This window comes from Hypomesus transpacificus, unplaced genomic scaffold (assembly GCF_021917145.1).
Source record: "Hypomesus transpacificus isolate Combined female unplaced genomic scaffold, fHypTra1 scaffold_146, whole genome shotgun sequence".
NCBI classification, from domain to species: domain Eukaryota; kingdom Metazoa; phylum Chordata; class Actinopteri; order Osmeriformes; family Osmeridae; genus Hypomesus; species Hypomesus transpacificus.
This window is the reverse complement of record NW_025813717.1, coordinates 5,174-21,057: the sequence shown is the minus strand read 5'-3', so window position 1 is coordinate 21,057 and position 15,884 is coordinate 5,174. Positions and strand designations below refer to the sequence as shown.

Genomic DNA, 15,884 nt, shown 5'->3' with positions numbered 1-15,884 from the left:
TTAACAAAAGTTTGTAAACGTAGTCTATCTAAAAGAAAAATCTAAAAAGTCCGTTTAATAGCCTTAGCCTACAAATATTTTTATTTGGACGGTCTACTCTTATTCAAATATAACCTTGTTCCAAGCATAAATGTCCCGGCACAGGTTTGACCCTGTAACAGTTTGACTTATAGGTATTAGGCTACAGCACATTCATTTCATGTTTCTATGTTACACCAGCAATGTCAGATTTTCTTCCCCGCTATTTGTAGCTGATGTAACTAATAATAATAATAAAATGCAAGTAGCCTAAGCCTACAATAAAATATAAATCTGTAAGTTTTAATCACAACACAAAGGCACACATTTGCTGTCTTGAATAGTCCAATGCCTCCTTAAAACAATGTAGGCCTATGTGATGTATATGTATGTAGGTTATATTCATATTTCTATTTCCAAATTATTGTTATTCTGTTGCCGGTCTTGCAACTCTGTATCAGGAGAGTTTGTTACAAGATGTGTACGCACTGCACCTGCTGCACCTGCAGAGGCAGTCGAAAGTTTGGTAGAGGCGCTGCAGAAGTTTTTTGAAGTGGGCTGGACTATTCACTAAAGAAGGGACGTGCAAAACAGCATTTGGAAGTTTCAGGAAACAAGTGCGCTACCTCCCGAGGAGAGGAATGGAATGCACCCGGAACTCTATCCTCTTCAACGTGTAACCTGTTGAGAGTTTAGCTAAACTACCTGCTCACAAGCACCGTTCATATGAGGGAGATGACAACTTGAGACTTTCCAACATCAGAAGTCCCAAAAAGTCAAATAGGATACCGATTGAAAATGGCGTCCTGTGAAGTAAACGGGGATGAACTTTTAGAAATTGACATTTGCGACAGTATGTACTCTGAAGCGGAAAGCGGAGTTTTTGTCAACTCAGCTGCGTCTTTGTCGGATAGCTTCTCCGCCTTTCAGAAATGGAGTTCCACATCAAGCCACGGCAACGCCACCGCCGCTGACTGCTCAAATGACACATCATCCCAAACTCATTGCGAACAGGAGGTCCTGAATGGAAGTGCCAGCGCAGAAGCCGAGGAAACAGGCATCTATTCTGATACTGAGGGCCAGGACGAGAACCTCAAAATCCCACGCACCTCAATCGTGGACTGTCTGCTAGTGGAGCTATATGACACCTACAGCAGCAACAGGAGAAGCGTGGACAGCCTGGACAGCTCCACGGAAGCTTCCAGCTCCGATGCCTTCTTCGGCCGCAGTAACACGGGTTCCAGCTTCCTTCAAGAGCTGCAGGAGAAGCACACCAGGCGGCACCAGATGAACTACCTGGCTCAGAAAGGTGAGCTCAGTAGAGGCAAAACATAATCTACAGTTGAATGGACATGTAAATTCGAATGGGGCTTACCCTATAACTGTTCCTCAACAGATATGCACTCACTATCACAAAACTCGGACCGAAGAGAACAACTTTTAGCAGCTTAGTGCAATTAATACCCTAGCCTCACGAGCTATTGAGAGACTGAAATGTGCAGTTGGAACCTGTAGCCTGAGTGAAGGGGTCTTCTTCATTGGTATGCATGGCTAGTCAAACGTCCATTGTGTATGTGGATCCACTGTCAGACTGTGTCAACGGGTCTAATATTTGTTCTCTGTAAGTCAGTCTCCTCAAGGCAGGCATGGCAAACCTGCTTTGTGACCCTGACTCCGTTTGACTAAATGTACATTTCAGATACAATCTACAACTAGGAGCATAGCTGCATCCTTATGCCCTGTGTGTGTGTGTGTGTGTGTGTGCATGCAGCCCCGGAGCAGCTGCACTGGATCATCCAGGAGGTGAAGTACCGCACCGGTCTGCAGTCCACCAAGCTGCTGCGTCAGCTGAGAAGACGAGACCGCCTCCACCACAAGCTCCAGAAGAACTACGACATCATCACCGCCTGCCTGCAGGCCGTCTCCCAGAAGAGACGTAAGAGAGAGAGCGCGCGGCCTCTCATCTCCCTTCCCTCTCTCTGTATGCTCTCTCTTGTTGTCTCTGTGTTGTCTCTCTGTTCTCTCTCTGTTCTCTCTCTGTTCTCTCTCTGTTCTCTCTCTGTTCTCTCTCTGTCTCTTTGATCTCTCTCTCTCTCTCTCTCTCTCTCTCTCTCTCTCTCTCTCTCGTGTTCCCTCAAACCCTTCTCCCTGTCTGAGCTGCTTTCTGTCTTTGTTCTTTGTCTCACTCGCTCTCTCCTTCCCCATGTCCTGTGTCATGGATAGTGGAGCAGATGGCACTGTCTCAGGAGGAAGTGATTCAGGTAAAGAAAGAGGATTTCTTTCTCTCACCCTTTATCTTCTGGCAGGAATCTTTAGAACAGAGCCTTTTGTTAAAAGGGAGGCTGTATCATATTCCACCTCCGTCCATCTGATCAAAACAGTCTGAAACATTGTGTTTCCTCCTTGGCAAAATAACTGGCGTGACATGCAACAGCTTGTCATATCAGTTGGCAACAGCTGCCTAGAGAAGAGCATGTTTTTCGACTATCCCGTTCGTGTGAGATGAAACGTAATTATAAAGAGGGGCGGGGTGGGGGGGGGGGGGGGTGGAGTTGGGTATTTGAAGGCCCGGGAGTGACTGCTCCTCTGCTGCTTCCTGTTATTGTTGTGAGAAGAGGCCTGGTAGTCATGGGCATCTCCTAGGCGATGCCCTGAGTCATGTGAAACTCGAGTTCCAATGACACAGGACTAGGCTAGTGGTAGGGTGTAGTTGACGTGTCCTCCCTCTCTCTATCTCTCTCTCTCTTTCAATTGCTTTATGGTTCTGACAGGCAAAGTAGTGTGTAAACTATAGCTGTAAGCTAACCTTTAAATTTGGATTACAGCTTGTTAATATACCTTTTCACGTGGGATGTGGCTCTGATGCCACGCTAAAACGACTGCAGCAAATCAACAGCAGATTAACAAGACTATTCCCCCATGGTAAATTTAGAAGTAATTCAAAAGAACCCTCCCCATTTATGTAACCCTAAGTTGGATAATACCATATTACACAAAGCCCACAATAAAGATCCGTGTAAGAAGCTTGATTTGTTTGGATTCATTTCCTATTTTGTTTTGCCCACACGCAGCGTGGCAAATAAAGTGGAAGCAATAAAAATTTACTGTATTTCGGTCACCCACATTGGTGGATGGTGATGTGACATGTGGCTCATTTATTGCGGCGTACACTTCATACTATGTACACAGTACCCACACTGGCATATTTAAATGTTCTAGCACACATACATGAGCATGCACCCATGGAGCCTACATACACATGTGCTTACATCCTCCTGCCCTGCCTAATCACAATATCATTTTGATTTGACTTGCAGTCCAGATTTGTACAACATTGACAAATCATGCACATTTAATTATGCAATATATGTTGTTTCTCCCAAAAGGTGGTTCATTTAGCAAATGTCAAAATAATCGGTTTTCTCAAATGTAGACGTTTTCCTGATTTATTTGGGGGATAGAATAGTCATCACTGACATTATCCCGACTAACATTTAATAAACATTTGTTTCTTCCATCATTTGAGCAGCATGCAGTGACAGAAAACTTGGGCTGACCCAAGACGTCTCTTTTTATTCTCTGGCCCTGCCCATCTCACGCCAGCTTTCCTCCACTTCCCGCCCCCATTACCTCATCCCCCCAACCCCTCCGCTCCATATTTCTACATCATACCGCATCCCTCCCATATACGACTTTGCAAACGGGGATGTACACATTATGCGTGTGAGCCCCGCTGCATAACCCGCATCTTTTCTCTCTGATGTTATCTCTTCGTCCGCTTTGGATGACTTGACCAAAAGCCGCTTCTTGGATGGCTCACATTTCATTTCCATGCACGGGTCATTGAACTTGGTACTTTGCACGGCATCGGATGTGATTTTCTCATTAATGGAAGATGAGTCAGTGGCTATTTTTCTGGGGGCGCCTGGCGGTAAACAATCCGTCGCTGAGAGAGATTCAAGAGCCTCTTACGCAATGATCAATTCCAGTGATTCATTTTCCATCTCAATCGAAGGGAATTTGGGACAGTGTTGGCGATAACTCAGCAGTTAATTGAGTTAAATAACGCTTTATTCAAACGAAGACACAGAACTCAGCAGGAAATTTTTACTGTGGCCTTTATTAACGTGAGATCCTGTTTGATACCAAATGCGTCAGGAACGGACAATCGCCGGGAGGAGATCGCGGGCTTGTGTAAAGCGGCAAGCTTCGGCAGGGGTTGGAAATATTATTAGCAATGTCCTCAAGAAAAGAAACGGCATCTCTCGGAGCGCGCCCCGCCTGCTGTGCACACTCGAGCCAGGTGACACACGGGGGGGTTCTTTATTCAAAACCATTGTTTTCTATTCTGTGGGGTTAACTTAACCTGTTGATCCGTTAAATATCCGTGGTGATATCCCTAAGCAATCCTAGATGTGTTAGCTCATTGTTATACTTTTATAAATGAAAAGTAGCCTAGAGCATCCGATGCCGCCGTCGCTGTCTAGCTGTTGTGGTGCTGAAATAATACTTGTCTCGAGAAGTGTCTGTACTCATTTAGCTGATTGCATTTAGAACACTACTTTTGTATTATGACCTAAACCAGTGACAAAACCAGCACCTTGCGCATAGCTTGATATGGTAAAATAGTGAGGTCAGATTCTAAGCGTCCGTTCATTCATTTTTTCTCGTGGGTGACACTGACACATTGTAGCCCACGCGCTCAGCGTGTGCTGTGGCCGGTGTGGGTGTTTGAAGTGCTGCAGCAGTATTAGGCTTTGACAGGGAAGTAGAAGGAGGGCTCTATGGTAATCCTTTGTCAGTGCCACTAATAACGCTATCCAAATGTAAACATGACCGCAGACCCACACTGGAGGTGAGCCAAGAATGGAGCTGGACGACAAAGACAATACGCACGCAGGTTGGGTTTTGTTTAAGTGTTTGTATTTCGAGCAAAACTTAGTGTTGCTGACGAGAAAGTTGTGCTGCATCAGGCCGTCTTCCGAAGTGCTGCGAGTTGTTTCTCTTGCCGCTGCGAGAGCAATGGCGGCTTGCTACGGCTGCTGGCTTGGCGCTCATCCAGAGAAGCTGCCGCGGGGAATCGGCCTTCCATTAAAACCAAAGCTCAGATTTTCATTTCCGTTTCATTATGGTGGACGCAATAAGATATCTGAGTGTCTCGTAAGGTATTTGTGTACTTTCGTGTCGGCGAGTGTTTGAACACGGTTTTCTGTAACCAGAGATTGTAGTTTGGAATCAGCACCGGAGAGGGGACAGCGACATCTCGAATGCAACATCTGATACGCCTAAGCTTCCTGGGTTCTGTATCTACGCATCAATCGCAATAGACAAGAACGAGTTCTCAGTAGGCCTAATTACAAGTAAATATAAGTTTGTCGGTGAGAGCATACTTACGACTTGTTCCTCGGAGCTAACTTCAGACGGTCATACAGTAGGCCAACGGATCAACAGTCCGTGAATCGGCCTTTTTAAATGATCATTTTATTGAGTTACTCCTTTTGTCATTCATCGAACAGTTCATCGCTGACTTTCTGTTTTTCCTCTCCTCTAATAGGAGTGGACACAAGGCTGAAGTTTACCTTAGAACCCTCGCTGGGCAAAAATGGCTTCCAGCAGGTAAGGGAAGAAACAAAGGCTTGTATGTTTATGGTTCGAGCTGTATCTCTTCAGCTGACTTGGGCTGTGTGTGTGTGCGTGTGTCCTAACAGTGGTACGATGCCCTCAAGGCTGTGGCCAGGCTGCCGACAGGCATCCCGAAAGAGTGGAGGAAGAGGGTATGAGCACTTTCTCCTGTGTGTGTCCAATCCAAAGGCACCCTTTTGTATTCTTAGACATGAGCATTCAGTCAGTGTTGTGCTGGTGTTTGTTGACGTTCATTTCGGTGTGCTGTGCGTTGCCAGGTTTGGCTGACCCTTGCCGACCAGTACCTCCACAGTATCTCCATAGACTGGGAGAAGACGCTCCGCTTTGCTTTTAACGAGCGCAGTAACCCTGACGATGACTCCCTCGGCATCCAGATTGTCAAGGTAACCAGTCTGATTTCTCTCTTTGTGTGTGTCTGGCCCTCATTTTGGCCAATAGCTTTCAGAAGGCTTGGCATTACAATGACGCCTACTTTAAAGTGGACTATTGTTTCCCTGTCTATTTAAGCAGAAAGGTGAGGGTTGCTTGTGTGTGTTGCGAATACAGTGTGTCTGTGGGGCTGAGTCATGGCGTGACATCCTCTTTAGCTCAGGTAATGTTTGCTCACTGCTGTGCGTCAGTCATGACTCCATCACGGAAAAAAAGAGGACTTTTCTTCGCCTCCTCGCTCCTCCCTCACTCTAGAAACTCTGTGACTCAGGATATGTTTGTTTAACCTGAACAGGACAAAGTGCAGTTTTCCTCCCCTTTCTCTCTTTTTGTGTCTCTCCATTTTAGTCTCAACATTTCTCTCTTTCATTTGGCCATTTGCCTTCCACTTGATGTAACTCGTTCACTCCCTCTCCTTTCTTCACTCCGTTTCCCCCATTCACAATTTCTCTCTCTCTCTCTCTCTCTCTCTCTCTCTCTCTCTCTCTCTCTCTCTCTCTCTCTCTCTCTCTCTCTCTCTCTCTCTCTCGCCTCCGTCAGTTAACCTGCAGTATGTTAACTCTGTAGTGACCTACCTGTGGAACAACATAGCAGAACTCCTGTATCTCTCCCCTCCCCAGGACCTCCATAGGACAGGCTGCAGTTCCTACTGCGGCCAGGAGGGGGAGCAGGACCGGGTGGTGCTGAAGCGGGTGTTGCTGGCGTACGCTCGCTGGAACAAGACTGTGGGCTACTGCCAGGGCTTCAACGTTCTGGCCGCCCTCATCCTGGAGGTGACGGAGGGCAGCGAGAGTGACGCGCTCAAGGTGTGGAGACACACACACACACACAGAGCCTGTATTTACATTGACTGCAACCGTAAAAGACAGGGTTTACCAAAGGAAATCCTTTGGTCGTGTCCTCTTCTCCCTCTTTTTCTCGTCATCTCATCCTCTCCTTTCTCCTTCTCCTCTCGTTCTCTACATGTCTTCCTCCTGTTCTCCTCCCCTTCCTCTTCTGCTCCCTTGTCCGAGTCCTTCTGTTCATCTCCTCTTCCTCCTCAACTTCTCAACTTCCTCCTCTCTTCATTCCTTCCTTCCTCCTCCTCTTTTCATCCCTTTGTCCTCTGCCTCCTCGCCCACGTCCTCCTGTTCATCCCCTCCTCCTCTTCCTCCTCTTCCTCCTCCTCCTCTCCAGGTGATGATCTACCTGATAGACAAGGTGTTACCAGAGAGCTACTTTGCCAACAACCTGCGTGCTCTCTCAGTGGACATGGCCGTGTTCAGGGACCTGCTGAGGCTCAAGCTGCCCCGCCTCTCACAGCACCTGCACCACCTGCAGAAGGCAGCCAACCGCGAGGCCGGAGGTGTGTGTGGGTGGGGAGTGGGTGTGTGTTTGTGTGCGTGTGTGCGTGCGCCTAGTCTTTTTCAACACTTTTGGGAATTCATGCATGCTTCATAACAAACATAATCTGTGTGTGTGTGTTCCAGGCAGCTACGAGCCGCCCCTGACCAACGTGTTCACCATGCAGTGGTTCCTCACCATGTTCGCCACCTGCCTGCCCCCGGCCACCGTGCTGAAGATCTGGGACTCGGTGTTCTTCGAGGGCTCCGAGGTCCTGCTGAGGGTGGCCCTGGCCATCTGGGAGCGGCTGGGCCAGTGAGTGCTGCGTCACACCGCACGTTGCCCGCGCACATAAGCACACACACTCCCTCAGGATAGACATACTGTACGTATACACACACACACACACTTAATGAATACATGCTGTGTGCGTGCCTGAATATAGTCGTACACATAAAGACACACCAATCATTTATTAGACTTATTAAATGTATTTATTACCGCAAACGCATTGCGCTAGTTCACATTGGGCGGAGCTGTAGTCTTACTGTGTTACAGGTCAGGGCTTAACATTCTGCTCGGATCGGTTCTGTGTGCTTGTGTTTGTCCGTGTGTGTGTGTGTGTGTCAGGAGGATCGAGTACTGCCAGACAGCTGATGAGTTCTACAGCACCATGGGCTGTCTGACGCAGGAGATGCTGGAACACAGCCTCATAGAGCCCACTGACATGATGCAGGTAGCACACGCACTTTACACGGCACAGAAACACCACACACGCACTTTACACTGCACAGAAACACCTCACACGCACTTGACACTGCACAAAAACACTTCACTTTGAGCTACACATGGACACCACAAGCACAAACGCGTACACACAGACGTTATGCCGCCCTTGTATCATATTCAGTCACAGCCTCACGCCACAGTAAGCTGATGTGCTCCAGCAGCAAGGTCAGTCATGTTTTCTCCACTAAGCCCTGTGTGCCCTCTCATCCTCGTCTATCCTTCCCTGTGCTCCCCCCCCCCCCCCCCCCCCCCCCCCCACACCTCCTCCCTGACAGGAAGTGTACTCCATGGCAGTGTTCCCCTTCCCCCAGCTGGCTGAGCTCAGAGAGAAGTACACCTACAACATCACCCCCTTCCCCACCTCCGTCAAGGCCAATGGCAGGTTGGTACTCACACACACACACACACACACACACACACACACAGTGAGATGGCATGTTTGTCCCTCCCATCATTCATAGTCAGGGTCAGTGCTAACCATAACCCTTCCTTGGTGATCTTTGGCGGTTTGACCAGCTAGTCGTTCCCCAACGACGATTCCTAAGTCGATGCAAATGAGGAACAAATAAAACCCCCCCAGCTGTTATCCTCCAGCTACATTTACAGCCGGTGGTGTGTTGACATAAGCACGCAGGGACACGATAGTGGCACATTTTGGTATAAATTGGAAGTGGAAGGGGGGAGTGTGTTTGTGTATGTATATGTGTATAAATGCGTGTTTGGAGGGGGGGGGGAGGGGGGGAGTTAAATACTTGTCTTTCAGTGTGATGAAGGATTCCCTGACACTAAATTCCATTCCTCCGAGGCAACTTTTGGACTTTGTCCTCTGCCCGGTGTTATGCAACTTCCCTGCCCATCTCCTCAGAGGGCCTCCAAGGTTTTAGGATGTAATCACAGTAAATCCGTCGTGAGAGAGGATGATTGTGGCCGCTTGGCTAGCGGCCAGTGTGGGAACCTGGTTTCGTTCCTTCCTTCCTTCCTATCCTCAAACAGTTAGATAAAAAAAACCTGGAAGATTCCGTGACCCTTGGAAGCAGAAGAGAGACACCTCCCTTCTTGTCCTCGTTCTTCCCTGAGAGCTGTTGGTGCCTGTTATGGGATGTCTGTGCTGTTTCACCTAAGGGTAATCTGCTCCCTGTGCCAACCCTGCTTATCACCACAACGATCGTATACAGAGTGTGCCTCCAGATCGTGGCTATAGTGACAGCTATGATAACTATGAAAATAGCCTAGTAAGTGTCTGACTGCGCTGGGATAGTGAGGAGGATGACGGCAGTGTTCCAGGGAGAATGGGATATTGATGAGGATGATGATGACCATGCATATTCGATGCTGGGGGGCCTGGCAGATTGAGATAGAGACGATGACTATAAGGATGATGAAGAGAACGAGAATAAGGATGACAGGGACTGCAGCAGTGGCCTGGAGGCTGGGATGGAGACGACGATGATGATCACGATGATCAAATACTTTTTTATTTGTATAGCCCTTTTTACAAGCAATGTCCCAGAGTGCTTCACATGCACCCATAGAACTGCCCCTCAACCAACCTAAACCCTCAAGGAAGACAGGAAAAACTCAGTGATGATGCAGGCGATGACGATATTGTGTTCTTGCTGTGGCGTGAGAGGCTGGGAAAACGATGATGATGAAGGTGATGGTCATGATACTATGTTCCAGCAGTGGGCTGGGAGGCTGGGACAGTGATGACGATGCTGACATGGATGAAGAGGACTCTGTGGTGACGGCTCTGGGCTGCCTGGGGCCCCTGGGGGGGCTGCTGGCCCCTGAGCTCCAGAGATACCAGAAACACCTCAAAGGTAGGTCTCATCAGGGTTTCCCTCAGAAGAAATGTGTTAGTTAAGGTGGTAGGGTGAGGTTTGCTGATGGACCATCGGGGGGGGGGGGGGGGGGGGGGTTCCTCAAAAAACTAAGTTCTGCAGAGAAGGGAGACGTTGGAGTGAAAGGGAGAAAACTGGATGGAGTAACACGGCGGATATCGCTCCTTAAAATGTATTTTTTTTCGACAACGTAATTAAGGCAGCAGGCTTGTGTTGCTTAGCCTTAACTGCAGTGCTGCGGGAAAACCTGAGTCTCTATGACCTCTGAACCCTGCACAGGGACCCTTCAACTTGGATAAAACCAAGACGGGGTGCCCACGTGCTCAGTTAGGTTTCGGCAACCCTTAAACCCACTCCTCAGTAAAAATAAATTGGCCACCTTGTTGAGTAGGGTTAGGAAAGGGGGAAAATGAAATGAGTAAGGCATTCTTTTATTTGTGTAATTGCACTCATGGCATTTGTGTGATTGTACTCAATCTTAAAACAATAAAAAATGAAACAAATATTTTAAACTCCATCCAAGCGTTACCTTTTTGGTGGTGTAGCTGGCTAAAGAGGTGTTTACAGAGGGCGTTGTCGCGTTCGCTAGTCAGAGGACCCCAGTTTGCACCCCGATATGGACAGACAGAGAGGACGTTCCACGGACAAGAAAGCAATTACAGGGTCAAACATACGAAATGGCCTTGGATGTCCAGTAAGTCATTGCCTTCCTCGATAAATATTTATAGGATTTTGTCATCGGGGGCCTGCCACTAGTGTGAAGCTGTAGCTGTAGATACTGTGTCCGTACTATGCAGTCACTATCTAGTTTCCTACAGGCGGATGCCCCTTCATCCTCCCCTTCTTTATCTCTTCCTGACAGACGGGGTCCAGAGAACTGCTGGAACTGCCGACCTTGTTGGCTCCGCGTGAGCACTTAGACAGGCAACCGGATATGATGGGGGAGGGGGGGTGGGGTGTCACCCTGATTTTCTATAGGCGGCGAGGCCGTGTAGATGGTCGGGCGTGGCGTGTGACGCCTGTGCTGGATCAGCCCCCGTCCTCCCCTGCTGTTTCTCCTTTGCAACAAGAGGGGCATCCCTCCGCCTCGCAAGGCTTCAGGCCTCGCCATGGGCCGCAGGGGGGAGGTGGGGAGGGGGGAGGAAGAGGCGGAGGAAGGGGGGTCAGGGTATCAAAAGGAACAATGGATTGTGTCTGCCCGGGCGCTATTCGTCAGAGAGGGTTGTTCTAGACTTGTTTTGCTTGTTTTTTGACCCAAGCGCGTAAATCTAAATCCGCTCTCTTTCCCCTCTCCCTCCGCTCTTTACACCCCCTCTCCTCCTCCTCCTCCTCCTCTCGATGTTGCTCTGCCAACCTCCTCCTCTCGTTTCGCCACCTCAAACTCTCTTTCCATCTCTTTCGTTTCTTGTCTCTGTCCCCACTCTCATCCCCCCCGCCTCCCCCCCCCCCCCCGCCTCCCCCCCCCCCCCCACCTCCCAGACCAGAGCAACATCGGGGAGCTGAGCCCGGGGGCGGTGGGGGCGGGGGGGGCCGGCAGGGCGGAGCACCGCGCCGCCATCAACAGTATGATGGAGGAACGCATGAGTACGGATATCTGGGCCCTGAAGAAGCAGTACGGTCGCATCAAGAGACGGCAACAGCAGCAGGCCACGCAGGTCTACATACGCACAGGTACGCACACACACTCTCACACAAATATACACACTCACACTCTCACACCAATATACACAGACACACACGCACACACTCTCACAGATATACACACACATATGCAGCCTACATAGCCTTTCCCAATACAGACAAATACACACATTAGTACACATATGTTTGGGTACCCACAGAAAAACACAGATCGGTACAGATACACATCTGGTTGACTCACTTACTCGCGCATGCTCACAGACGTACACACACCACGCACAAACTCATCGACACGACATCTGCACTGACAACAGCACCAATCCATATGACACACTGAAGAGAAATGTGTGAGGAAATGTTTGTGTGACTCCCAGGACCTGGAATGACCACAACCCCTGGGGTCCCCCAAGATCCCCCCACCATCCCCAAACATGGTATTGACCGCCAATATGACCCTACTTGGGTTAAACCATAGAGCGTTGTTTGGAGGGAGCTTCTTTGGTGTGAATAAAGATCTCAAAGGAAGGGCGATTCGGAGGGTGTGAACGGTGGTACTGATCAGTGGTAGGGCTGGTGTTGGGATGCATCTTATCGATTCTCTCTTTGGATGGCGGGTGCTTATTTACTTTTCTGCTTGTGATGTTCTGCTTTTGACGTTCTAAGGCAGAACATACAGTGCCCTCCAAAAGTATTGGAACAGTGAGGCGAATTCCTTTATTTTTGCTGTAGACTGAAAACATTTGGGCTTGACATCAAATAATGAACGTGAGACCAGAGATCAACGTTTCAGCTTTTATTTCCAGGTATTTACATCAGGATCTGATGCACAACTAAGAAAATATCACATTTTGTTTGAATCCACCCATTTGTCATGTGATCAAAAGTATTGGAACAGATATACTTAAAACATATTTAAGTGAATAAGACTTAATATTTAGTTGCAAATCCTTTGCTTTCAATAACTGCAGCAAGTCTGTGACCCATTGACGTCACCAAACTTTTGCATTCTTCCTTTTTGATGCTTTCCCAGGCTTTCACTGCAGCCTCTTTCAGTTGTTGTTTGTTTTGTGGGGTTCCTCCGTTCAGTCTCCTCTTAAGCAGGTAAAATGCATGCTCTATAGGGTTTAAGTCTGGAGATTGACTTGGCCAGTCTAATACCTTCCATTTCTTGCCCCTGATGAACTCCTTTGTTGTTTTGGCAGTGTGTTTTGGGTTGTTATCTTTCTGCATGATGAAGGCTCTGCCAATCAGTTTGGTTGCATCTTTCCTTAAATTGGCAGACAAAATGTTTCTGTAGACTTCCGAGTTCATTTTGCTGCTGCCATCATGTGTTACATCCTCAATGAAGATTAATGAGCCCGTCCCAGAAGAAGCCATGCAAGCCCAAGCCATGACATTACCTCCACCGTGTTTCACAGATGAGCTTGTGTTTTTGGGATCATGAGCAGTTCCTTTCTTTCTCCAAACTTTAGCCTTTCCATCACTTTGGTAAAAGTTAATCTTTGTCTCATCAGTCCATAAAACTTTGTCCCAGAATATTTGAGGTTCATCTCTGTACTTTTTGGCAAATTCCAGCCTGGCCTTCCTATTCTTCTTGCTAATGAGTGGTTTGCATCTTCTGGTGTAGCCCTTGTACTTTTGTTCATGAAGTCTTCTGCGAACAGTAGATAGTGATACCTTCACTCCTGCCATCTGGAGGTTGTTGCTGATCTCACTAACAGTTGTTTTAGGGTCTTTCTTTACAGCTCTCACAATGTTTCTGTCATCAACTGCTGATGTTTTCCTTGGTCTACCTGTTCGACCTCTGTTACTTAGTACACCAGTAGTTTTCTTCTTCTTCAGGACATTCCAAATGGTTGTACTGGCTATGGCCAATGTTTCTGCAATGGCTCTGATTGATTTTCCATCTTCTCTAAGACTCACAATTGCTTGTTTTTCACCCAAAGACAGCGCTCTGGTTTTCATGTTGTTTTCACCTCTGAATACAGTCTGCATAGACAAAACCTATCTTACCCAATCTGAACCTGAGTGTAGACATTCAGTGGTATTTATTGATTGAATAATGTATGTAATAGGACACACCTGGGCAACAAAACACACCTGTCAGTCACATGTTCCAATACTTTTGCTCACGTGACAAATGGGTGGGTTTGAACAAAAAGGTGATATTTTCTAATTTGTGCATCAGATCCTGATGTAAATACCTGGAAATAAAAGCTGAAACGTTGATCTCTGGTTTCACATTCATCGTTTGATGTCAAGCCCAAATGTTTTCAGTCTACAGCAAAAATAAAGGAATTGGCCTCACTGTTCCAATACTTTTGGAGGGCACTGTATTCCCGAGTGCTCACCTCGACGTCGATTTCCGTCTGTGCTCGCCGCCACTACCCTCGCAAAGACCCATCATGACGGAACATTTTAGTGTGTGTGAGAAGGGGGAGGGGGGGGTCAGGTGGTTGGGACATTGGATTTTCCCTCTTCCATGACTCGCCCCTCCCCCAGGGGGAACAATCTGGAACTGCTGCAGTCGGCGAAGCTCATAGAAAACTTTCAATCTCCCAAACCGGCTTTATGTAACACTGTTTACCGTAATAACACAGTGCACAGGCTTAGAGGATCACTGCCGGAGCTTGAGGTTTGAAGACAAGCCAGAACAATTTCTTTTTCCCAATTTTTTTTCTTCTCTCAAATATGTGCATTTTATTGTTTCGACACGGCAACATGCAAACTCAACTCAGTAATGTAGCATCAACGATACACTCAAAACACTCAGCTGAGATGTCTGCGTATGTGTTTATATAAGCATGTTGGTCTGTATGTTTTGTTTATATACGTCTATATCTTTCCCATCTCTTCAGACAAGTGCCCCGCCACCAGTGTCCTGGCCTCCCAGCTGAACCCCTCCTCCCCAGTGGTCAACCACCTCCTTCTGGGTCGAAGGCCCCGCTCTTCCAGGGCCAGCCTCACACACGGACCCCCCTCGCCGGGCCTCAGGCCTGCAGCCCTGCCCCAGTCCCCAGCCTCCTCCCCCTCCAGGCCCCAGGCCCAGTCCGGCCCGGCCCAGATGGGCTCCCCCTGGCGGGCCCACGTGCGCGCCCACCGCCGGAACGTGGCCAGGGCACGCGCTCAGCTGGGCTTCGGAGACCCGGAGGATCGGGAGGAGGTGGGGGAGGAGCCTGGGATGTGCGACAGACGGCCGTCCGAGAAGGGAGGGGAGAAGAGAGGTGGTTCTGGTGGGGGAGGAGAGGCTGAGGAGGAGGAAGAAAGGAAGAAGGTGGAAGTGGAGGAGGAGGAGGAGGAAGAGGAGGGGAAGGAGGTGGAAGTGGAGGAGGGGAGGGAGGTCAGCCCTCTGCCTTTGTCTCCTTCCCAAAGCTCCTTGGCGGGAGCAGGAGAGGAGGTGGGGGAAGTGGAGGAGGGGCTCGCCTCCCTGGAGCTGGAGATCGGCGTGGGAGCCGCCCCTCCCGCAGAGACTGAGCCAGTCGCAGCCCTGGAGGCGCCCCCCTTGGTCCCCGAGGCCACAGCCGAACTGCGCTCCCTCCGCCGCTCCCCCTCCACCCCCCTCACCTCGTCCTCCTCCTCCTCCACCCCCTTACCCCTCTCCTCTTCCCCCTCCACCCCCCTCGCCCTCTCCTCCTCCGCCTCCTCCACCCCGCAGCGCCTCCCCTCCTCCCCCTCCACCCCCAGCCCCTCCCCAGACCCGCCCTTTGGCCTCTCCTCCGCCCCCGCTGCCTGCTACCCCAGCACCCCCACCCCCCTGGAGGCGGCCCCCCATCCCTCCCGGCCCCTGGCCCAGCAGGGGGTCTTCTCTCCGTTCCCCTGCGTCAAGCAGCCCCGCAAGTCGCCGGCCGCCCGCAACCTGGGCCTGTACGGCCCCACCCCCCGCACCCCGACCGTCCACTTCCCCCAGCTCAGCCTCGGCCGCAGTATCACCTCCGCCACCACCAGGAGGCGCTGACGCCACGTCAGCAAGCAGACCCCGGATCTGGACCTGATCCGAAGCATGGTCCAAACTGAGCTGTGAGTTCCAAAGGAGGGGCCCCTGGTGAGGGACATATGGGGAGTCTGTGAATACGTTGAAGAGGGTAATAGGGAACCAAATGGGACTCTACCTGACTGTTTGTGTGTGTGTGTTTGTGTGAGGAGCACAATCTGATTTGGGAGAACGAGTGCACTCTTTCCTATCAAGGGCTCTACGATGGA

The 15,884-nt window shown here is 49.5% G+C and overlaps 1 protein-coding gene across 1 annotated transcript; it reads left to right on the top strand.

The window, feature by feature from the left end:
* Positions 1-19: 19 nt before the first annotated feature.
* tbc1d30 (TBC1 domain family, member 30) lies at positions 20-15,639 on the top strand. The gene is made up of 15 exons (XM_047051316.1): positions 20-1,327; positions 1,790-1,954; positions 5,573-5,634; positions 5,727-5,792; positions 5,919-6,044; positions 6,711-6,896; positions 7,267-7,435; positions 7,560-7,728; positions 8,044-8,149; positions 8,478-8,584; positions 9,883-10,022; positions 11,523-11,714; positions 12,059-12,118; positions 14,543-15,293; positions 15,369-15,639. The coding sequence occupies exons 1-15, from the start codon at positions 817-819 to the stop codon at positions 15,637-15,639; spliced, it is 3,081 nt and encodes a 1,026-aa protein (XP_046907272.1). The 5' UTR covers positions 20-816.
* The last annotated feature ends 245 nt before the right edge of the window (positions 15,640-15,884 follow it).